Source organism: Pteropus alecto, unplaced genomic scaffold, assembly GCF_000325575.1.
Source record: "Pteropus alecto unplaced genomic scaffold, ASM32557v1 scaffold39, whole genome shotgun sequence".
Classification (NCBI taxonomy): domain Eukaryota; kingdom Metazoa; phylum Chordata; class Mammalia; order Chiroptera; family Pteropodidae; genus Pteropus; species Pteropus alecto.
In genome coordinates this window covers 3,055,752-3,080,972 of record NW_006443568.1, presented here as the reverse complement: position 1 = coordinate 3,080,972, position 25,221 = coordinate 3,055,752, and the positions used below count along the sequence as shown (strand labels likewise).

At 32.7% G+C, this 25,221-nt stretch overlaps 1 protein-coding gene and 1 non-coding gene across 2 annotated transcripts in view; one reads left to right on the top strand and one right to left on the bottom strand.

Moving 5' to 3' along the window:
* The window catches only part of ZMYM4 (zinc finger MYM-type containing 4), a 143,183-nt gene that overhangs the window by 53,708 nt on the left and 64,254 nt on the right, over window positions 1-25,221 (top strand). Inside the window, exon 3 of the mRNA XM_006924252.3 lies at window positions 25,138-25,217. Coding sequence (XP_006924314.2) covers window positions 25,138-25,217 — 80 coding nt within the window. The remainder of the gene's footprint in view (window positions 1-25,137; window positions 25,218-25,221) is intronic.
* Window positions 15,319-15,451, bottom strand: LOC112473060. The gene has a single exon (XR_003043892.1). It is a non-coding gene; the product is annotated as a small nucleolar RNA SNORA72 (small nucleolar RNA).

Here is a 25,221-nt window from a genome sequence, read left to right as displayed (position 1 = left end):
TGACAAACTTAACAACTTCAAGGGAAAAATAAGAACATTGATGATTTGCTGAAATACAGTTACTTGGATTCAAAAAATTATATTATTTTGATTACTTGCAGTGTACCAGTTTATTTGTGGCAAACTTTACATGTCTTTTAAAATTCCTAATAATAAATTGTATTAAGTAGTAGACTAGGTTCAACTGTGTGTAATAGAAACACAATAGAAATGTATTTTTGATAATAAAGAAGCCAGGATGATAAGATGGCTGGTTTTCAGGAATCCAGGGGCCTTCTGGCTTTTTGTATCACATCTTTAGCACATGGCTTTTATCCCCTTGTGTTCTAAGATGGCTGCTGTGGGTTAGGGAGGAGGACAAAAAGACACACTTCTCTACAGCATCAGCTTCTTCAAGAACTTTCCTAGAAACTCAACCTGTATACTTCAGTTTACATTTTATGAAGCTACTCTAACTTGAAAGAAAACTGGAAATTATAGTCCTTTAAATTGAGCACGTTGTTGCCACCAATAAAAGCAAGGTTCAGGAGAATTGTTACTAAATATGAAATCTCTTCCTTAGCAACCCTCTACACAAAGATACTACCATTGTGTCTATTTTACTAGAAAGGAGGAAAATAGTAAAGCTTAGAGAAGGCATTTAGCTTTTAAATAGTGTAATCAGGATTTTAATATAGGTTTACCTAACTCTAAAGCTCCTCCTTTTAAATCTTAGGTTACCTGTTTTTGAACTGCCCCCTAGTTCACTGGAATTACAGGTTTTTAAGAATAATAATATTTTGCTAGAAATAAAGGAATAATTTGTAAAGTAACTCAGAACTATTTAGTGAGTATTAACCAAGTTTTTGTGGCGGCTTATGGAATATCAGCATCAATTTGTAATTATATCTGTCATGTCAATGCAGTCCAGTTTTTAAAAGAACTAAGTTTAGCAGGTTTTTTTGTTTTGTTTTGACTCCAGAACTACTTAAAAATTTCTGTTTACGTGGTCTGTTGCTGAGTGTTATTTGGGTCCTTCCAACATCGGGAAGGAATATCTTCATGAAAACGTTGAAAACCAAAACCTAGTCTTTAGGATATTAACATCGGCACAAAATTGAGATGACCTTAACTAAAAACACCTTACCATTCTCAAGAATGTTTTAGTTTATTAAAGAAAAAACAATCTTTTTGAATTAAATTACATAATTTTAATGAATAAAATGGATCGGTTTTTGCTTTTTCTTTATATTGCTAGAAGGTATATATTTTTGCAAACAATTTACAGCTATATTTTAAGATTATTATCTTTAAAATTGAGTGGTTGCAGGGAAACTTTGACAACTTAAAGGAAGATATAAGTTGTTGAATGTATATTTTAGTTTAGGTTGAACAGTAGTATAAGAGACTGGTAAAGTGTGAAAGTATATTGTGAATGTTTGAATATAAGGTGATGCCAAATACAAGGCTCTCATGCATTTTCTGAATGAAAAGATTTAAAAAGTAAAAATTTTACCATCTAGAATACATGTCCTCTTAGACATAGGGATGAAATTCAGATATCTATTGTTCATTTATTAATTTAGTTACATACATAATAAAAACCTTTATTTTAAATAATATTAACTTGGAAAATACTGCTTTTCTCCTAGTGATTTTGTGAAAGGATTTTTAAGTACATAAAATGCATATTTTAGAAATTTGACTTTGTCATCACTGTCGTCACTTTTTAAGTCAGTTAACAGTTTTCTGCTGTCTAAATTGTTTGAGATAAAACAGTTTTAATTTGCATTATGCTTACTGATGTGTTCTGCTTAATAAACCACTTCAAACTTAGTTGTGCAAAACAACAATTTTGTCATGTTCTTGGATTCTGTGGCTCATTTTCAGAAAGGGTATACTGGAGATTCCTTATTTTTGCTCCACAATGTCTTGAGTCTTGGCAGGGAAGATAAGAAAAGCTCAGTGGCTTGGTGTTGGAATAATCCAGAAATTATTCTCTCAGGTCTAGTTTGGGCTAGGTGACTAAAAGACTGAGACTGACGACTTGAGCACCTATACAAGGTTTCCTTATTGCCTTGCCTTTTTCAGAACATGATGGACTCAGAGTAGTTGGACTTTTTTTTTTTTCCTTTCAATAGTGACTCAGGACTCCAAGCAAAAAAGTAATTCAAATAAGGCAGAAGCTGCATTTTTTCTAACCTAGCTTCAAAAGTCACACAGCATCACTTCCACCACATTCTTTTTGCTACAAGCAAATCCCAAACCTGCCCAGATTTCAGAAGAGGAGCTAGAACTCAGTTCTTCGTAGAAGAAGGGTCAAGGTCATATTGTAAGGAAAGCATATAGATCGGAGATGCAGTTGCAGCCATATTTGAAAAATAAAATCTCTTGTCACAGCATATAATCCTGTCATAGGATATTTTATTCTAAACCAGAAGATGGCTTTAAGAAAAAAAATCGTTCTGTTGGTCTGTATTTGTATCTTCACAACATTAACTACTTCCTATATATAAACAGAGCTGCATGAATCTGATCATGTATTATTTTTTAAGAGTAACTTTTTGATTTTTCTTTTGGCTTAGCCTCTCCTTTCCATATCATCGGCCCTCTCCTCCCTCATAACCCATGTCAACCTACCTATTTTTGTAGGTAGCCTTCCATGTTTTTCTCCATGCTCACAAAATCATCATATACACACGTGTATACAGATACACATATATAAGGATTTTGAAAGTTTTTATTTTTCATTTAACAAATGGGATTATCACATACATACAGTTCTCTACTTCTCTCACTCAACTGGGATAAGTCCAACGATTACAGTATAAGATTCCATGATTGAGATGTACAGTAAGTCTTTTTTTTTCTTGTTTTTAGGCATTCATGTTGTTTTAGTTTTTTTGGCCATGATAAATAATGATGCATTAAAAAATCCCTTAATGTATGTCTGTATGTTAGTGGTTTTGTATCTGTTGATAGATTATAGACAGTGGAAATTATGGGGTAAAGGGTTTGTGTAATTTTAATAAGTATTGCTGGCCTGCTTTTCAAAAAGGCTTTAATGCCTTACATTCCCACCAGGCATGCTTAAGAACACCTCCCCCTGTCACATCTATCAGACTGCCAAACATGAAGAAGAAATATATACACTTACATATGTATAATATACACTTATATCTCTTCTTCATGTTTGGCAGTCTGATAGATGTGAAATATCACAATGTTAACTTTAATTTGCATTTTCTTAACTCTTATTGAATTTGAATTTAAGCAGCTTTTAATAAGTCGAACAGTTGTATTGGCACCTGTATTATCTAATCATAACTATTTATTAAATAAATGAATAGCCTTTCCCCATTTCTTAAAGTATTTTTATGCCAAGTTGTAGGCTTGTTTTATATTGTAATAATAGTTGTTAAGGTGAGTAACAGTAAGCATGATAAAGGATAATTCCGAAAGAAGATTCATTTAAAAAGATAGATAATCAGTTGGTCATTTAGAAAATTTAACTTTTAGAATACATAGCTTAAAGTTCTTTTGATAATGTAGTAAGGGGTTTTGATTTCATTTGTTTGTTTTTTCCTAAACAAATATTTTTAACAAAAATTTGATTTTTTTAACATAAGCGTTTTCAGTCTTGGTTGAAAAAGTTTTCCTTACACTTTGATTGTATGCTATTCTAGAGTTCCTTGGAATATTTAGAAAACTATTTTTATAGAGTATTAAACACAAAATATAACATGTGAGATATTTAAAACACCACCACCAGCAAACCTTGGCTTCACCACCCAGCTTTAAAAAAATGTATGTTATCACACCTTTGATACAAATTCTTCAGACCAATTTTGTTCTCCTCTTCAAATAGCCATTATCCTGAATTTTGCTTATTTCTTTATTTTTCTTTATAGTTTCTACCACATTTACATTATTAATACATTGTTTAGTTTGCTTGTTTAATGAACTGTATTTTTTTGAATTATATTGTACGTGTTACCACTTCCTTTATTCTCGTATTTCTAATAGTTGACTATATCATGCATCAATACAGTCGACTATCAGAAATACATAAGCATTGCTCTTATTCATCACTGATGTATGGTAATTCGTTGGATAAATATATTACAATTTTTATTTTAAATTGTGGTAAACACATAATGTAAAATTTACCATCTTAACCAGTTTTTAGTATACAGTTCCGTACGTGTTAAGTACATTCACATTGCCGTGCAGTAGGTCTCTAGAACATTTTCATCTTGCAAAACTGAAATTCCTATGCCAATTGAATAAAAATTGCCTTTGCCCTTCGAGGTTCATCCATGTTATAATATGTGTTAAAATTTTCTTCCTTTCTGTGGCTGAGTAATACTCCATTTTATGGATATACTACATTTTTGTTTATTCATCCCTTGATGAGCATTTGAGTTGCTCCCACATCTTAGTTATTGTTTATAATGCTGCAGTGAACATGGGCGTGCAAATATCCCTTCAAGATTATGCTTTCATTTGTCTTGAATATATACCCAGAAATGGGATTGCTGGTTCATGCCATTATATTTTAAATTTTTCAAGAAACTGCCATAGTGTTTTTAGTAGTGGCTGCACTATTTGGTACCATACCAACAGTACACAAGTTTCTCCAATTTTTCCACATCCTTGCTAACACTAGTTCTAATGGGTGTGAAGTGATCTTATTGTAGTTTTGATTTGCGTTTTTCTAATAATTAGTGATACTGAGTTTCTTTTCAAATGTTTGTTGACCATTTGTATATCTCCTTTGAAGAAGTGTGTGTTCAAATTCTTTGCCCATTTTTGAATCGGGTTACTTTTTTGTTGATTTTGTTGATTGGTCTTTATTCTAGATATTAACCTCTTATCAGATGTATAATTTGCAAATATTTTCTCCAATTTTGTATGTTGCCTTTTTACTTGATAATTTTTTTTTAATGTGCAAAAGTTTTAAAGATGCAATGTAGTCCCATTTATTTATTTTTGTTTTTGTCGCTTGTGTTTTTGGTGTCATATCCAAGAAATTGCCAAATCCAATGTCATGAAGCTTTCCCCCTGTGTTTTCTTCTAGAAGTTTTATAGTTTTAGGTTTTATTTAAAAAAACATATCAATTTAAAATTTCACTTTACTATCTGTATACTTCTTGAGGTTTCTAGTTTCTCTATTATACATCTTTCCTCTACAGACATTCTTATATATGTTTTCTAATATATACCAGAAAGTACAATGTATTGAATTTAGTGTAAAATCTATTTCTTAAGGTGGTTCTCTGTCAAAAACAAGTTTAAAGTCTGTTGCTTTAGAGCAGGGATTGGCAACTTTTCTCTCACCAGATAGTATTTTAGGCTTATATATCATACTGTCTCTGTTGCAACAACACAGCTATTCCTTTGTGGCATTAAAGCAGCCATAGACAATACATAAAGGAATGAATGTGTTTTGTTTCCAATAAAACTTTATGGAGGCTAAATTTTGAATTTAATTTAATAACATTTCCGTGCATCAGGAAATATTTTTCTTTTGATTGTTTTTTTTTAACCATTTAAAAATGTGAAAATCATTCCTTGCTTCTGGGTTATACAAAACTAACAGATGGCTTCTAAACTTACCAGGTAGTCATAGTTTACCTTTCCCAACTCTAGGTTACATATGGGGAGGTGGTTGTTCAGGGCTAGGGTGTGTACATTCTCAGCTTTACTAGAAATGCAAAACTTATTTTCCTAAGTAGTTTTATTCATTTACACTTCTACCATTGGTTAGCATTTTGGTCATTAGGCATCTGGCCAACAGTTAATATTCATACTTCTAAATTTTGTCAATATAGAAGGTATAACATGGAATTCATTTTTTTTTAATTGGATTTCCCTCGTTATTGATATATTCAAATCTTTTTTCATGTTTATTGGCCCTTTCAGATTCCTTTTTTGCAAAAGGACTGTTTAATTATATCTGTTGCCCACTTGCTATTGGGTTGTTGGTCTTTTCTTAATTGTAGGGGTACTCTAAATATTATGAAGAATAAACTTGTCAGTTTAGATATGGCAAATAACTTCTAATTCATGACTTGTCTTTATAAAATCTTTGCATAAGCAGAAATTAATTTTAATATAGTTGAATGATAAATATATCAAATGAAAAGATGAATTGGTTAACATATGGCAGCACAATTAGCTACTCATCTGAAAAAAAGTAGACCTCAGTCTTATCCTACATCCTTGGTTTGCTTTTTTTAATTTTTATTTTTATTTATTTTTTACATTTAGGAACATCTTTCCTAGGCTAAGGTCAGAAAGACTTCTTATGTTATTTCCTAAAATGTTCGTTGGTTTTACCTTTTACATGTAACCCTTGAATTATCCAGGATTTAACTTTTATGGCTTAGATTAAGGAATTGATTTTATTTTTTTCCATAATGCTAAGAAATTGTCTCACCACCATTTATCAAACACAACTTCCTTTTCCCAGTGATCTACAAAGTTATTCTATAATCTACAAAGTTATTCTGTGTCTTTGGGCTTTTTCCCCTCACGTTCTCAGTTAATGTTCCATTGGACTATTTATTCCTGTGCCAGTACCATGTTGTTTTAGTTAATTATTTATATAATGTCTTGATAATCTAATGGTTCTCATCTCTCCCTGAAAATTGTTCTTCAGGAATATTTTGCCTAATCTTGCCACTATTTGTTTCAGAAATATCTCGCCAAGTCCCTAACAAAACAAAATCAGATAACAACAATCTTGTTGGGAATTTGGTTGGAATTGTCTTGAATCTATAAATTGAGAGAGAGAATTGGCATGTTTATGATATTGAGTTTTCTTATCTATGAACTTGATACCGTTTATTGAAATCTTTAATGCCTTTCAATAAAATTTTATAATCTATTCTAAAGGATTACTCAAGGTTTTTCATTTTATATTTTAGCATTTAAGTCTTATTTAATTGAAATTTATTTTTGGATGTAGGATAAGATTGGGGTCTCCTTTTTTACAGGTGAGCGGCTGTTGTCTTGCCATATGTTAAATAATTCATCTTTTCATCTACATAATTAATATTTTTATAACTGAACTGAATTGGCAGCACTGAGATATATTTAAGTTCTATATATGTGAGAATCACTTTTTGGAATTTCTGTTACATTCTATCCTATATATTTATATGTATTTATATGTTAGTTAATAGTAAATATTAATATTTGCTTCTATTACCAGTGTCATTGATTTTACTTGTATTATTATTAGAAATATTTCAGTATTATATATTTATTGACTTTGGGGTATAGACATTTATCTTCTATGTCAAGCCACTGTCTTAGTTTTATTTTTTGTTAAAGATCTTCTTTAAGTTATCCTCCTAAATTTTAACATGATTTTATTCAGTTTTCAAAAATACTCTGTTGGAATTCTAATAGAAAATACGTAGATTTGTATCGCTTTTGGAAGAATCGATATTTTTATTATATTTTTCTATTTGGGAACAGACTACATCTTATCAATAGATTTTGTTTTATGCCATTCATTTAAGTTTTATAGCTGTTTTCAAGTAATATATATTGTGCCATTCTTGTATCATTTGTGCTTAACTATCTTGTCACCTTTGCAAATGGAGTATTTTTAAAAATATTATTTCTAGGTTCTTATTGCAAGAACAGTCTAGCTATCTTACTGAATTCTCTTATGAAATCTGGTGGTCTTTTAAAATTTGAGTCTGTAGTTATTTAGACAGAAAACCATTTCAACTAAAAATATTTCATTTCTTTTTCCCAGTGACTGCTCACATTACATAATTTACTGTTTTTGTTAAAACTTGTAAGATTACACTTTCTGATTCCAGTTAAATAGCGCTCATATTTTGTCATTTAGGGCTAACTATTGTTGGTTTCTGTCACTTAGGCTTAGGCTTTATTACGGTTTTTAAATTCCCATTTAACCTTGAAAATGGCTGAAGAATATTAGTATTTATCTGTTGCTGGATTAAATTTGCTAATATTTTGTTAAGAATTTTTCTGAAAAAGTTTGTATAAATGGAATTATAGCTTCATTAAGTGTTTTTTAAAAAATTTATTTATATGTTAGTTTCAAGTATACAGTACATTGTTTAGACATCTATATAGTTCATAAAACAATCCCTACAACTGCTCCCTCTCTCCCCTGGCCCTCCACCTAGCCATCATATTAATGCTAACTGCATACCCTCTGCCGTGTTCCCCATCCCTGTGACCAACTATCAACTACTAATTTGTACTTCTTTAACCATTTCACCCCATTCTCCCAGCCCCCCAACTGCCCTCCCCTCTGTCACCATATTGTTCACTATATTTGAGTCTGTTTTTGATTAGTTTGTTCTTTTTGTTCCTTAGATTCCTCATATAAGTGAAATTATATGGTATTTACCTTTCTCTGTCTGACTTATTTCACTCAGCATAATAACCTCTAGGTCCATCCATGTTGTTGCAAATGGTAGGATTTCATTTTTTTAATGGCTGAGTAATATTCCATTGTATATATGAACCATCATTTCTTTATTCTATCATCTGTTGATGGGCATTTATGTTGCTTCCATATCTTGGCTATTATAAATTGTGCTGCCATGAATATTGGAGTGCATAGATCTTTACAAATTACTGTTTTGGTTTATTCCTTTGGATAAATCCCCAGAAGTGCAGTTGCTGGGTCAAAAAAGTATATCCATTTTAAATTTTTTGAGAAACCTCCATACTGTTTTCCATAGTGGCTGTACCAGTTTGCAATCCCACCAACAATATATGAGGGTTTGTTTCCTTTTCTCTGCATCCTGGCGAACACTTGTTGTTTTTTGATTTATTGATGATAGCCATTCTGACAGGTGAGAGGTGACATCTTACTGTGGTTTTAATTTGCCTTCTCTGATGGTTAGCGACCTTGAGCATCTTTTTATATGTCTGTTAGCCATCTGTATTTCCTCTTTGGATAAGTATCTGTTCAGGTCTTCTGCCCATTTTTTAATTGGATTGTTTTTTTTGTTGTTGAGTTGTATAAATTTTTATAAATTTTAGATATTAACCCCTTATCAGATGTATCATTATCAAATATCTTCTCCCAAATAGTCAGTTGTCTTTTGTTTTGTTGATAGTTTCCTTTGCTGTACAAAAACTTTTTAGTTTGATGTAGTCCCATTTAATTTTTCTTTTGTTTCCCTTGCCCGAGGAGATATATCTGAAAATAAATTCCTGTTAGTAATATCAGAGAGTTTACTGCCTATGTTTTTTTTTGCATGTATCTGTTCAGTTTTTCCCGACACTATTTATTGAAGAGACTGTCTTTACCTCATTGTATATTCTTATCTCCTTTGTCATATATTAAGTGACCATATAGGCATCAATTTATTTCTGGGCTCTATTCTATTCCATTGGTCAATGTATCTGTTTTTATGTCAGTACTATGTTGTTTTGATTACTGTAGCCTTGTAATGTAGTTTGATATCAGGTAGTGTGATACTTCCAACTTTGTTCATTCTCAAGATTGCTGTGGCTATTCGGAGTTTTTTATGGCTCCATATAAATTTTAGGATTATTTGTTCTAGATCTCTGAAAAATGCCATTGGTATTTTGATAGGGATTGCATTGAATCTATAGATTGCTTTGGGTAGTATGGCCATTTTAAAGATGTTGATTCTTCCTACCTATAAACACAGTATATGATCCCATTTATTTGTATCTTCTTCAATTTCTTTTTTCAATGACTTATAATTTTCTGAAAACAGGTCTTTTACCTTCTTGGTTAATTTGATTCCCAGGTATTTTGTAAATTGTAAATGGATTGTTTTTTTAATTTCTCTTTCTGAAAGTTTATCATTGGTGTATAAAAATGCCCTTGACTTCTGAATATTTATTTTGTAACCTGTTACTTTACTGAATTCATTGATCAGTTCTAACAGTTTTTTGGTGGAATCTTTAGGGTTCTCTCTATATATTATCATGTCATTGGCAAATAATTGCAGTTTTACTTCTTCATTTCCAATTCAGATACCTTTTATTTCTCTTTCTTGTCTTCTTGCTGTGGCTAAGACAAGTGGGCATCCTTTTCTTGTTCCTGATCTTAAAGAAAATGCTTTTAGCCTTTCCCTATTGAGTATGATATTAGCTATAGGTTTGTCATATGGCCTTTATTATGTTGAGGCTTGTTCCCTCTATTCCCACTTTGCTGAGAGTGTTTATCATAAATGGATGCCGGATTTTGTTGAACACTTTTTCTGTATCTATTGATATGATTATATGGTTTTTATCTTTTGATTTGTTAATGTGGTGTATCATATTAATTGATTTGCAGATATTGTACCAGCCTTGCATCCCAGGAATAAATCCAACTTGATCATGGTATATGATATTTTTAATGTATTGCTGAATTTGGTTTGCTAATATTTTATTAAGGATTTTTGCATTAATGTTCATAAGAAATAGTGGCCTATAGTTTTCTTTTTTTGTAATGTCTTTGTCTGGTTTTGGAATCAAGGTAATGGTGGCCTCATAAAAGGAGTTAGGGAGCCTTCCCTCTTCTTGAATTTCTTGGAATAGTTTGAGAATAGGTGATAATTCTTTGAATGTTTGGTAAAATTTGCTTTTGAAGCCATCTGGTCCAGGACTTGTGGGAAGTTTTTGATTACTGATTCTATTTCATTGATGGTAATCGGTCGGTTCAGATTTTCTGTTTCTTCTCGACTCAGCCTTGGGAAATTCTGTGTTTTAGGAATTTGTCCATTTCTTCCAGATTGTCCAATTTGTTGGCATATAATTGCTTGTAGTATTTTCTTATGATCCATTGTATTTCTGTAGAGTCCGTGATTATTTCTCCTTTTTCATTTCTGATTTTATTTATTTGAGTACTCTCTCTTTTTTCTTTGATGAGTCTGGCTAAGGGTCTGTCAATTTTGTTTATCCTTTCATAGACCAGTTCTTGGTTTCATCAATTTTTTGTATTGTTTTTCTAGACTCTATTTCATTTATTTCTGCTCTGATCTTTATTAGTTCCTTCCTTCTATTCATTTTGGGCTTTGTTTGCTGTTCTTCTTCTAGTTCTTTTAATTGTAAGATTAGATTGTATATTTGAGCTTTTTCTTGTTTCTTGAGGTAGGCTTGTATTGCTGTTAATTTCCCTCTTAGGACTGCGTTCGCTATATCCCATAAATTTTGAGTCGTGTTTTCATTTTCATTTGTCTCTAGGTATCTTTTGATTTCTTCCTTGATCTCATTAATAACTCATTCATTGTTTAGTAGCATGTTATTTAGCCTCCATGTGTTTGTGTTTTTTCCAGTTTTTTTCTTGTAGTTGATAACCTAGTTTCGTACCATTGTGATCAGAGAAGACAGTTGATATGATTTCATTCTTTTTAAATTTATTGAAACTTGATTTGTGTCCTAACATGTGGTCTGTCCTTGAAAATGTTCCATGTGCATTTGAGAAGAATGTATATTTTGCTGCTTTGGGGTAAAATGCTCTGAAAATATCTGTTAAATCCATCTATTCTAGTGTGTCTTTTAAGCTCATTGTTTTTTTGTTGATTCTTTACCTGGAAGATCTGTCCATTGGTGTCAATGGGTGTTAAAGTCTCCTACTATGAGTGTATTACCATTGATCTCTCCTTTTATGTCAGTCAATCATTGCTTTATGTATGTAGGTGTTCCTATGTTAGGTGTATTATATGTTTACTAGGGTTATGTCCTCTTGATTTATCGATCCCTTTATTATTTTGTAATGTCTTTTGTTGTCTCATTATAGCCTTTGTTTTAAAGTCTGTTTTATCTGATATAAGTATTGCTACTCTGGCTTTTTTTTCATTTCTGTTTACATAAAATATCTTTTTCCATCTCTTTCCTTGCAGTCTGTGAGTGTCATTTGATCTTGGTCTTTTGTAGACAGCATATGCACGGGTTTTGTTTTCTTATCCATTCAGTTACCCTATGTCTTTTGATTGGAGCATTTATTCTGTATACATTTAAAGTGATTACTGATAGGTTCATTGTTACTGCCATTTTGTTATTCATATTTGTTACTTCTATTTTCTTTTTTACTCCTCTTTTTAGAGAAGACCCTTTAACATTTCTTATAATACTGACTTCTTGGTGATGAATTCCTTAAGCTTTTTTCTGTCTGGGAAGCTCTTTATCTCACTTTCCATTTTAATTGAAAGCGTTGCTGGAGAGAGTATTCGTGGTTGTAGATTCTTGTTTTTCATAACTTTGACTATTTCTTGCCATTTTCTTTTGGCCTGCAAAGTTTTCATTGCAAAATCAGCAGACATTCTTATGGGGGTTCCCTTGTAAGTAACCAGCTTCCTTTCTCTTGCTGCTTTTAAGATTCTCTCTTTGTCTTTGACCTTTGGCATTTTAAGTATGATGTGTCTTGGGGGTCTGTTTGAATTCCTCTTGTTTGGGACTCTTTGTGCTCCCTGAACTTGTATGTCTGATTCCTTTGCCAGGTTAGGGAAGTTTTCTGTCATTATTTCTTCAAATAGAGTTTCGATCCCTTGCTGTCTCTCTTCCTCTTCAGGTACTCCTATGATCCGGATAGTTTTTATGCTTCCTATCGTCTCAGAGGTCTCTTAAACTATCCTCATTTTTTAAAATTCTTTTTCTTTTTATTGTTCTGATTGGGTGTATTCTGCTACCTTGTCTTCCAGTTTGCTGATTCGATCTTCTGCTTCATCCAATCTACTGTTGAATCCTTCTAGTGTATTCTTCATTTCAGTTATTGTATTCCTCATTACTGTCTTTTTTTTTTTTTTTTTTTTTTTCTGTTGAGTTTCTCATTGTGCTCATCCATTCTCCCCATAAATTCATTGAACATCATAATAACCATTATTTTGAAATCTGTCTCTGGTAGGTTGCTTGCCTCCATTTCACTTAGCTTATTATCTGGAGTTTTCTCCTGTTGTTTCATATGTGGCATCTTTCTTTGTTCTTTCATTTTATTATCCTCTCTGTGTTCGTTTCTATGTGTCAGGAATATTTTTTTTGTTTTTTGACCTTGGCCAGATGGCCTAATGTGGAAAGTGTCTTATGTGGCCCAATGGCGCACTCTCCCTGATCCCTTATGCTGGGGGCTCTGGACATGATCTTTTTTTGGGTTGTGTGTGATCTTCTGTTGTCTCCAAGCCTTTATTATTGTTAGTGGATCAGTGGATGGGATTAATGCTCAGGCTGACTAATTGTAGGAATTGGCTGCACCCACAGGGTAAGAGTTGTTGTGTGGAGGCTGACCCCACTGAATGGGATTTGCTCTAGCAAGCTTGTGTACTTGTTGAAGCCACCCTTTGTGTGTATCACAAATGGGACTAGTCAGGAGTTGCTCCATTGTGGTCTGGTGCCAGCCTCCAGATGTGTTGGTTTTGTGGCCCCTTGGGAGAGGCTACCCTGTAGGTCAACGTCAGCCACTGCTTTTAATTGCTCAGGGCTACCTGGTGAGAACTACAAAGTGATCCATGGTTGTTGCCTATGCTGAATGGGCTTCGATGTGGCTCCTTTATATCATCAGACATAGGTGTTAAGATCAGCTGGATTTCAGGTGATTCTCCACGTTGATTATTTTGTTATTTGGTTGTAATTTCAGTGTGGACCATTGCCAAAGTATTAAGATTTGAATGCCACAATACAAACTGATTCATGTTTTTGTCCATTAATGGTCTGTGGCTTTCTTTAAATGAAGTCCATGTTAGAGTCCATAGTCATCAGTGTTCTGCAAAAATGTCCGGGATCCAACGTTCTAGGAGGACCAGAGACGCTCGGCCCATTAAGTGTTTTATAGAATTCACCAGTAAAACTATATGGGCTTAGAGATTTTTGGTTTTCTTTGGATCAGTATCTAGAAGCGTAATTGCTGTATTGCAAGGCAGCTCTTGTTTTAATTTTTTGAGGTGTCTCTATACTGTTGTTTTCCATAGTGGCTGCACTAACTTAGAATCCCACTAACAGTGTACAAGGATTCTCTTTTCTCCACATCCTCACCAGCAGTTGTTATTTGTTGATTTATTGATGATAACCATTCTTCTGACTGGTGTGAAATGATATTTCATCGTGGTTTTAATTTGCATTTTTCTAATGATTTGTGACGTTAAGCATCTTTTCATATATCTCTTGGCCATCGGTATGTCCTCTTTGGGGAAATGTCTATTCAGATCCTCCGCCCATTTTTTAATCGGATTGTTGTTTTTGGTGTTCAGTTGTATGGATTCTTTATATATTTAGGATATTAACTCCTTATCATATGTATCATTGGTGACTATCTTATCCCATTCAATAGGTTGTCTTTTCGTTTTGTTGATGGTTTCCTTTGCTGTGGAAAAACTTTTTAATTTGATGTAGTCCCATTTATTTTCTTCTTTTGTTTTTCTTACCTGAGGAGACATCCAAGAAAATGTTGCTAAAAGCGATGTCAAAGAGTTTACTGCCTCTGTTTTCTTCTAGGATGTTTATGGTTTCAGGTCTTACATTTAAGCCTGTAATTCGTTTTGAGGCTATTCCTGCATATGGTGTAAGAAGGTGATCCAGTTTCTTTCTTTCTTTTTTTTTTTTTTGCATGTATCTGTCTAGTTTTCCCAGCACCACTTATTGAAGAGACTGTCTTTACCCCATTGTATTTCCTTGCCTCTTTTGTTGTAAATTAATTGATCACATAAGTGAGAATTTATTTCTGGGCTTTCTGTTCTATTTCATTGATCTGCATATCTGTTTTTATGCCAGTAAGTACCATACTGTTCTGATTATTGTAGCTTTATAGTATTGTTTGATATCAGAGAGCATGATACCATCCACTTTGTTCTTTCTCACAGTTTCTTTGGCAATTTGAAATCTTTTATGGTTCCATATAAGTTTTAAGATTAGTTATTCTGATTCTGAGAAGAATGCCATTAATAGGGGTTGCATTGAGTGTGTATATTGCTTTAAGTAGTAAGGACATTTTAACAATATTATTCCTTCTAATCCATGTACAAGATAGAGCCTTCCATATTTGTATCTTTAGTGTCTTATAGTTTTCACAGTACAGGTCTTTCACCTTTTGGTTAAATTTATTCCTAAATATTTTTTATGTTTTACATCTTTTTAAATCTTGCTAATATTTAACATTTATGCTAATATTTTAAGCACTTCTGTTTATACAGGATATTGGTATATAGTTTTCTTTTTTCTTCCTTATTTTTTTTTTTTTACAATTTATTTAATGGCAGCTGGTAACCATCAGATTAGCAGTGGTTATCTTCAAGTTATTTTACTGGCTGTGCTGTCATTTCTTGAGGCTGATCGAAGTCACCTAGAGTCAGACCATTTCCCACTTAAGATGTATCATATAAATTACACTTGGTCTATCACCAGCATTTATAAAACCAGACCTAGGAAAAGAACTAGGTCTGGGGACACATGCATGGTTCTTAATGTAGCGATTGTTTAGCCTGCCCTGATTATTACGAAATCAAAACAGTGAGAATATTTGCATATAGTTTTCTTTTATTATCTTATCTTCCTCTGGTTTTGATTCCAGGGTAATACTGGCCTCATAAAATTAGTTAGAAGGTATTCTTTTCTCTTGTATTATTTGCCAGAAGAATTGATGTAAAGTGAGTGGTATTATTTCTTCCTTAAATGTTTTATTTTATTTACTAGTGAAGTCATCTGGGCCTGGCACTATTCAAATTTTCTCTTTCCTCTGTGTCAGTTTTGATAATTTGTACCTTTCCAGGCATTTTCTTTAAGTCAACACAGTCCAATAGAACTTTCTGTAATGATGGAAATATCCTGTACGCTGTTAAAGTATACTAGCCGCTTCCTACCTGTGGCATTTGAGTACATGAAGTACGATAAGTGCAGAACTGATGTTTTAATTTTATTTAATTTAAATGGTCACAGGTGGCTGGTGACTTATTGTATTGGACATTACAGATCTAACTTGTCAAATTCACTTCCCTGCTATATATATACATATATATATATATATATTCACCTGCTATATATATACATACATATATATATATACACACACACATATATGTATGTATGTGTATATATATATATATATATATTTATATTCACCACTGCAAATAGTGCCTGGTACACGGTAGGGGCTTGGTAATTGGTTTTAAATGTTTAATTAATTAAAGGAGTAAGGAGAAGAAACTGACAAGCACTTAGAGTGCACGGGGCTCTGTTCTAAGTGCATTTACATATGCTCATCAACTTAGAATTCGGTTCTCAGGAAAAGTCACCGACTGGATCCTCTGATTCCCCAACAGAACAGACAGAGTAACTCCAAGAGCCATCCCTGTGTCCTCCCAGCCCACCCTGTGTACCCAAGTCCACGATCTCAATTCTTTGAGAATCTAGGACTCTTCTCAGTGGAAAGGCAAAGCCAGGAAAGGAAAGACAATCGGAGGCTTTTAAGTTGTGTCAAGTGTGGAGAATGTGAACATGACTGACTCAGCAAAATTTTTTGAGGAACGGTCATACCGTTTTCTCTGCACCATTTTGCATTCACATCAACAGTGCACAGGGTTCCATTTTCTCCGCATCTTTGCCAACACTTGTTTTCATAGTAGTCAGCCTAATGGTTGTGAGGTGATCTCTCTTCGTAGTTTTGATTTTCATTTTCCTAATGATTAGTGATGTTCGACATCTTTTTATGTTACTGTTTGCCATTTGTAGTTATCTCTTTTTTTATGGTCATTTTGTCTAGAGGTTTATCAATTTTCTTTTCAGAAATCTTGCTCTTATTTTCAGTAGTTTTCCTCCACTGTTTTTTCTGTTTTCTATTACATAGATTTTTCTTTTGTCTTTATTATTCCTTCTTCTACTTTGGGTTTAATTTGATCTAGCTGCTCAAGGTGGTTATTTAGGTCATAGATTTTAGACATTTTTTCTTTCTTAATGGAAATATATAAATCTGTAAGTTTCCCTCTAAGCATTTCTTTTACTGCATGTCTCAAATTTGATAAAAGATATTTATAAATATCTTTTAATTTTCTTTGTAATTTCTTTGATCAGTGCTGCCTTTTTTTAAAAAAAAGTATTTTGTTTTATTTCTAAATATTTGGAGCTTTTCTAAATGCACTTTTGTTATTGAGTATTGATTTAATCCCATTTTGGGCAAAGTAGATATTCTGTATGACTTCTACTATTTGATATGTTCATCACTTACTATATGATCTGTATTGATGATTGTTCCATGTGTACTGGAAAAAAATATGCGTTCTGCCATTTGGGGCTTAATATTTTATAAATGTCATTATTGCCAGTTGGTTGATAGCACCTTTTCAGGCCTTATATTTTTACTGATTTTCTGACCATTTTTTCAATCATTTAACTGCCAGAGGAATGTTGAACTCTTCAATTATTATTATGGACTTGTCTATTTTTACTTTTAATTCTGTCAGTTTTCAGTGTTCTTCATTCTTTTGTAGAGATCCAGGTTTCTAAGAGGTGTCTTTTTCCTTCTATCTGAAGAGCTTCAACATTTGTTATCATACAGGTCTCTTCTTTCAGCTTTCATCTGAAAGTACTTTTATAGCATCTTCCTTTTTGAAGATTATTTTTGTTATAGAATTCTAGGTTAACAGGAGTTTTTTTTTTCAGCACTCTCATATTCAGTGTATTTGGGAAAAACTTACGTTTTTCAAATACCCATTCTAGCCTGCTTAATATTGTATCACAGATGTGATCTATTCGTTATTTTTCAACCTTTTTCTGTGCTTCTATGTGTGTAATTTATATTGCCCTGTCTTGCTGTTTCATGTTAGTTTCTTCTGTATTGTTTAATGTGCTATTAAATCTATCCAGTTATTTTTTTATTTCCAATATTTTTCAGTTTCGGAGGTTCCTTTTTAAAAAATGTATTTTCTACTTTTCATTAAGTTTGTTTTTCTTTGTGCTAATTCTAATTCTATTATTTCCGGCCTCATTTCTATTGGCTGACTTTTTTCCTCTTTATGGCTCTCATGACCTGCTTTTTCAAATGTGATACTTTTTGATTGGATGCTGGGTATTGTTAATGTTACATTGCTGAGTGTCAGATTATAATTTCTTTAAGGAAGGTTGAATTTTATTTTGATGTGCAGTTAGTTGCTTTGGGTCAGCTTGATCTTTTTGAGACTTATTTTTAAAATCTTGTTAGGGCAGGTCTAAGGCTGACTTTACTTTGGAGTTAGTTTATCTCTACTCTTTACGTGTGACTTTTTAGAGGTCGTCACTGATTCTCCCAGGTGTTTGACAAGGTCTCTTTCTTTTTTTTTTCAAATGGACTGTAATGTTTAGAGCATTTTTAGGTTCATAGCAAAACAGAACAGAATGTACAGAGTTCCCATTACTTCCTACCAGCATAACCTCCCCAACTATCTCGTGTGTGCCTTACTGTTTAACCAAAGAATTTCTAGTGCTTTTTCTTTGTTAGTCTGTCCTGCAGATACCCGCTGCTTCAGCTTTCTCAACCTATTGTCTCTTCAATATTTTGAGACTGGTGTGCCCTACTTGAATTTTCCCTCTCTGTACTGGGGTTTGGTAAATGTTCCCAGGCAGAAAGCCCAGGTCACTCACCTTATTTGTTTCCATTTTCTCAGAAATGACAGTCTTGTGTCGCTTGTTGTCCATACTCTGAGCATATTTGCTTCATATATTTGGTCCAGTTTTTTAGTTATTCAGAGCAGGAGGGTTGTTCTGCTACTAGTAGCCAGCCACAGCTAGAAGTGGAGTTTTATGACCAGTGGATTGTAGCTAGTGCCTAATTTACAATCTCCATGTTATGAATCATTTTGGGTTTAACTCAGAAATAGTTCTAAGATAATTTCCCTAAGGGGTTGTCTAGGCCCATTTAGCTCAATATGTGTTTCTAGCATGATGTTAATTGTACTGTGTGAACTATAGTCAGTGATATTACTGTAGGTCATGGTTCAGCAAACTTTCTGTAAAGGACCTGATAGTAAACTTTTAGGCTTTGTTGGGTGTGGCCAACAAATGTGGTTGGTCTTCCAGATATTCTCCTCCCCTCTCCTTCTTTTGTCTTCTTTCTTATACTCTTAAAAATGCGAAAACTTTCCTTAGCTCAAGGGCTATACTTTGGTCAAGGGCTGTAGTTTACCAGTCCCTCTTATAGATAAAATTGTTTAAGTAGGATTTTTTTTTCTTTGTTTAAATCTCTATTGACCATTGTTGCAGATAATGTGAATTACTTAGAATTGGTCTGTCTTGTGTTTAATGAGCTCATGAGAGTAACAAAGAGAAGTTGTTATAAGCTTACTGATGCTGTTGAGGGGGAAAAGTGCAAGTTACTGTTTCTACAGTTTTAAAGCCCTTATAAAATTATTATTTTAACATAAAAAGGGGTGGGATAAAAGTCTTAGTCTAGGACATGAAGAGATCTTTGTTTATCTGAATTGATATGATTCAGCTGTTTTTTTTTAATGATTCCTGACTATATTGGACTTCTAACTATTGAACTACGTTCCTGATCTATAGTTTAAAGAGGCTTTTATTATTTAAGAAATTGTATTTTATAGGATAACAATAAATCATCTCTTAGAAATACTTCAATGACAAAACAAAATATTAATTTAAGCTTTTATTTAAAATGAACCAAGATTATCTTATTTTTATGCCTGTTTGTTTTTGCTTTCTTTGGAGTTTGTGTTTTCTTTTGATTCTTTGTTCTTTTATAAAGAGAGAAAAGCAGCTTCAGAGAATTGTTAGAGAACCATAACTTCTAAAGTTCAAATTATAATTGATATTTCTTTATTTCTGAAAATTATGCTTTGATTTAAAAAATGTATTGGAGGAATTAAGTAATATATTAACAATGAAAGTAACTAACAGCCTTTTCACAGTGTTCATTTATGTGGTAATTGGGTTCCTTAGTTGGTGGTTGTACCTTAAAATGCAATAAAATTAAGGTCGTTACCCTAAAATAAAAATAAAATGATGTTGGAATATAAGTATGCAAGGACTAAGCAGAAGGACAAAGTAAAATTAACTTGGCATCATGAAGTTTACTTTATTATCAAACACAAATATTGTACTTAAATTGCTTACAGTAACTCTTCCATTCTCTTTTCACAAAATCTAGTAACCTACCTGCATTGGAGTTTATGTACTGATCACATCCCTTGTTGCACAGAGATTTTCCTTCTGAACTCATTAGTTATTCCCTCTTTATTGGATCATTCCCATGAGTTACTACAAGCTATAATAGTCTTCATCTTCAACAAACAAACAAACAAAACAAACAAACAAACAAAATAACCAACAAAGAAAGCAACAAAAGTACAAAGTCAGAAAAACTCTTTACTCCAAATTTTAGTCCAGTTTCCACTCATTTTCTTTAATTTAGAGCTAAACTTCTCTAAAAATTTGTACCAAGTTCTCTCCTCTCAGTCTCTGTTGGCATCACTCTACTCTGGCATGTGTGTACACTCGCTCATTTTTCCACTGATAAAGCTCTTGTCAAGTTAGAAGTTCATTTCAGCTTTGCCAATATTAATAACCAATTCTCAATCTTTATTTTATATGGTCTTTCATCAGTGTTCATTGTGGTCGGTCACTTTATTATTTAAAAATATCATTCCTTCATTTACGAGTTCCACATTTATGTCATTCTTGGCAAGTGTCTCCTCTTTAACTCCTCTTTAATATGTCCAGTTGCCCTGTTGATAATCTTCATTTGAAGATTTAATAAGGTTCTTAAAATTAACAGGTCCAAACCAAACCATTCATCCTGTCCCTTTCTCTGTTCATCTCTCAGTGTTCCCATCTCCAGAAATGGCACCCTGTTGTGTTATCCTTGACTTCTTTCACACTCAGCTTCTCATATATTAGGAAATGCCTCTACTTTCAAAATATACCCAAATCGGACTATTATTTTTCACATCTATCATTACTATCCTTGCCTTGGTCACCATTTTTCTTTGGATTATTGTAGTAGCTTCCTAACTGGTCTGCCTGCTTCTTTTCTTTACTCCAGTAACATTTAACAGTTTTTAAGTAGTTATACAGAAGCTAGAGCAATCCTTGTAAAATATAAATCATATTAATCCCTCTTCTGGATCTTTTAATGACTTCCTTCTCATTTAAATATATTGCATTTTTCTTATGGTCTGCAAATTCCTAATAGACCTATCTGTTTTTTTCTCTTTTCTCATTTTTAGCAATCTTCCTCTTACTCATTCACTTCTAGTCACATGGTCCTTGCTTTTTCTTGGATATACCAAGCATATTCAGTGTCTAAAAGCTAAGAATCTTCCATGAGAAATTTGTGCTTTCAAGTGTTTCACTAGCTATAACTATCTCCACATATAATGTATTGTTGTGTTTTGTTCTGTAGATCCAGGCTCTGAGAAACGGAGCTATTTCTTTTGTTTGATTATATGGTCCGCAATGATGAGTAGAAGTCTGTTCCAGTTAATTATATATATTAATATACATAACTAGTACTTACATTTTATTTTTTAAAAAATTTAGTACTTACATTTTAAACTAAGATTTTATGCAGCATATATATTTATTTGATAAACTAGGGAAATTTGCAAATTTAAATTAGATGCTTCGTTAGAAATTGCCATCTCTGAAAAAGTTTTAAATTAAGTACATTCTCAAATAAGGATATAGATACATGTGCTTCAAAACTCAGATGCTTTGAAAAGTTAACATTTCTGTCTTCCAGCCACCCAGTTCTTTTTTTCATAGGGAATCAATGGAACATATTTTTTATGCATAAACAATTATACAATCACATAAATTTTTTAAAATATAGCAATGATAGCATAATATATGTATATTCTTCCTCACTTAGATATTTTTACTTAATCAACCTTGGGAACTTATACAAAGGTGCCTCATTCTTTTTAGCATCTAAATAATATTTCACTGTAGGTGTGTATTGTAATTTAGCCTCACTGATGAACAGTAGTCTGTTTTCTGTCTTTTGCTGATATAAATGTTCTTTTTCATAGATCTCTTGTGAGATTATATCTATAGGATAAATTCTTAGAATTTGAATTACTGGCTCAAGAGATATGTATATTTAAAGTATTGTAAAAATTGTGCGGTTGGTTAATTTAGATTGTACCAGTTTATACTTTTCTTTAAGGGCCAAGCGGTAAATATTTTAAGCTTTGCAGCTCACAGATGGTCTTTGTCATAAACTCTTTGTATATTTTTTGGCCATGGGTCATAGTTTGGCAGTTTGGCCTATAGCAAAGCTGACAGGCTGTTATCAAAATCCTTTGCTATGTGAACTTGGTATCTCATTTCATTATTAATTTATAATTCACTTATGAGCAAGATTCAACCTTAGTGTTTCCTTTTCTGTGAAATGTTTGTTCAAATCCTTTGCTTTTTACGTATTTGGTTGTTTGTATCTTTATTGAACTACAAATGTTTCTTTATACATTAGGAAAATGACTTTTTGTCATATAAAGTGCAGTAAAATCTTTTTAACCAGTTTATTCTAAATCGTTTGGTTTGGGAATTTTTTAGTTATATTTGATCTTTTATTTTGTTTAATAAATTTATTCTGGATTTTTTGTCATAAGAAAGATTTTTTCTTACTTTAAGACTTAAAAGTAATTCTTCCATGGTTTTTTATTATTACTGTTTTAATTTTTATGTCTAAACCTTAAAAACATCTGGCAATTACTTTGGTATGAGTTGGGGATCCAGTTTTCCCATGTGGCTACCCTTTTCTCCCAATACCATATCTTTAAATGTAGAGACTTTTGAAAGTTACTTGCAATATTGCTTTTTAGTATTGACTTCTCCTATACTGTGGAACTTAAACTGCTGACCACGTGAAATACAAATTCTTTCCATTCATGAAACAGTTACTGAGCACATGCTATGTGGTCTGTTATTAAGGATAAACCATTGTATAGAGAAGGCTCTAATCCTGATCTTTAATTGCTTACATTCTAGTAGATTTATCACATGGATGGGTGTGTGTGTGTGTGTGTGTGTGTGTGTGAACATCCTGCTTTTTAATTTATATTTCCTCCTTTTAACCTTCTAGTATTAGGAGCATTTTCAAATAAGTAGAACAATGGAAAGAATAGTATAATGAATGTCTGTAATACTGTGCATGCTCTCTTATCCCTCACTGCTTCTCTATGGCATACTGTGTGAAAGTAGTTATAGATATTCCTAAGATTTTAACATCTGTTGTTTGATGATTATTTGGTTAAGTAAAAATGGTGATTTTTCTATTTGATTATTACCTCTATTTGTCTGTTTTTCTAGTTCTGTGAGGAGGAGGAATCATAGCTGTCTTTTTCAGCATTTTATCCTGAGAATTTATCACAATACTTGTTACCACAGAGTGGTTTCCTAATAAATATGTGCTGAATGAATGAGTACTTTAGGCAGTGGGGAGCTATTGAAAGATTTCAAAGGAAGGTATAATATAGAATGATTTGTGGTTTAAAAAGATAATTCTGTTGTTTTTATGGAGGAGGGGAACTTGAAGAAAGCTTTCATTTGGCTCCTTTGTCAGTTAGGACTTGATTATAAGTAGTAATCCAACTCAAATCATCTTAAACAAAAAGAGGAATTTATCCTGAATCATGGAACCCAGGGAATGATTTCAAGAACCAACCACGTTTAAGGTTCATCTGGGCTTCAGGGACAAATAAAAGCAAGGCTGTTGGTGCCACTAATATTTTGCTTTACACTGTATTTTTATCAGTTCCAGTTTGGCTGTTCATGGACTAGTTGAATGTTAGTTCAGGGTAGGATTTGAAAGAATACAGTTGCTTCCTAGATAATCATGTGGATTGAGTTAGTACACAGTCAATAGGAAGTGATGTGGGTTATTGGAATGGTGCCAGGTGGAGACTGATTTGAGAGAATTTGTCTAAGGGGAAGGAGAATTGAAGTGCTCTTTTTCTTGAGCATACTGCTGGTTTGGTGATCAAGTGAGGGAAACACAAGAAGAGTATGCATGGAATGGGAACACGATGAGTTTGGTTTTAGAGGCAATAAGTTGGAGGTCCATAGAGGGCCAGGAAGAATATAGACATCTGACTCTTGGAAGTAAGGTCTAAGCTAAAGTGCTTTGGAAGTTAACAGCAAAAATCAATGCTATGGTGGTGAATAAAATAGTCTGAGTATATAAAATGAGGACTGGAATCTTGGAGGAAAGCTGATACTGAGTGCTTAGAGGAAGAAGAGTATCAAAAAATAGATGAATTAGAAAGGTAGAAAGAAATATAGTGTCAAACCAAAGGAATTTTATCTAGGAAGGGTATGCCACATAAAGGATAAGGCACACAAATCATAATGGGTTGGACCATTGGGAGATTATTGATGATCCTAATAAGAGCATTTCCGGTGCAAAATTAGGAACCAGCTTGCATGCACTTCAAAGGATTAAGATAAAGAAGCAAACCAATGTAGACTTCTTTTTTTTTAAAGGAAGTTTGTAAAGGAAAGGTGAATGAAGACAGGAGATAAAATACAAGGCTGGAAGGTTTTTGTTTTATTTTTGAATGAGAGAGACTTGAACATATAGTTTGGAACAGTAAACAAATTTTTAATTTATCCTGGCTCGGATTAATTTTATTTTTATGTTTAAATATTTACCATTGTAATTATTAACTGATGTGTTTATTAGAATTACTGCAGAGAAATTGGGACTGAGACCAGATACCTGGGTTCTAATATTAGGTTCCCAGAATAATCATTGTAATAATTATAATATCACTTTTCTATTACTTTCTGTGTTTTCAGTCACTTTTAGTTAGCCCTTTATACATACTATCAATCCTCACCATAAGTTAATCTCCAAGGTGAGTATTTACTGTTTTAAAGATAGAGAAACCTGAGAGTTTACTCTCAGGACCACACAGATTTTCAGTGATCATGCTATGATTCCAACACAGATATGTCTGATTCTGAAGTTGGTACTTTTTTATATATCACATTGCTTTTCTTCCTAACCTAAAATAATTTCTCAAGTTTTAGATCCCTGTTTCCTTTATCACATAGAGATAATCATATCTATCACACCTATCTCAAAGTGTTAATTGAATACTTTGGTATTTATATTTTGTTTGGAAAGGAAAATATAAATATTTGATTAAATACCAGACAGACCTTATAAATGTGGTCAACTTTAGCACTATCATTTGTCTAAACAGTATTTTACTTTTTAAGGTGGTGGTATCATGGATACAGAAATATCTGAAGATATAGACCACAACTTAACTCCTACCCTTGACAGCATGTCTTGGAATGCCG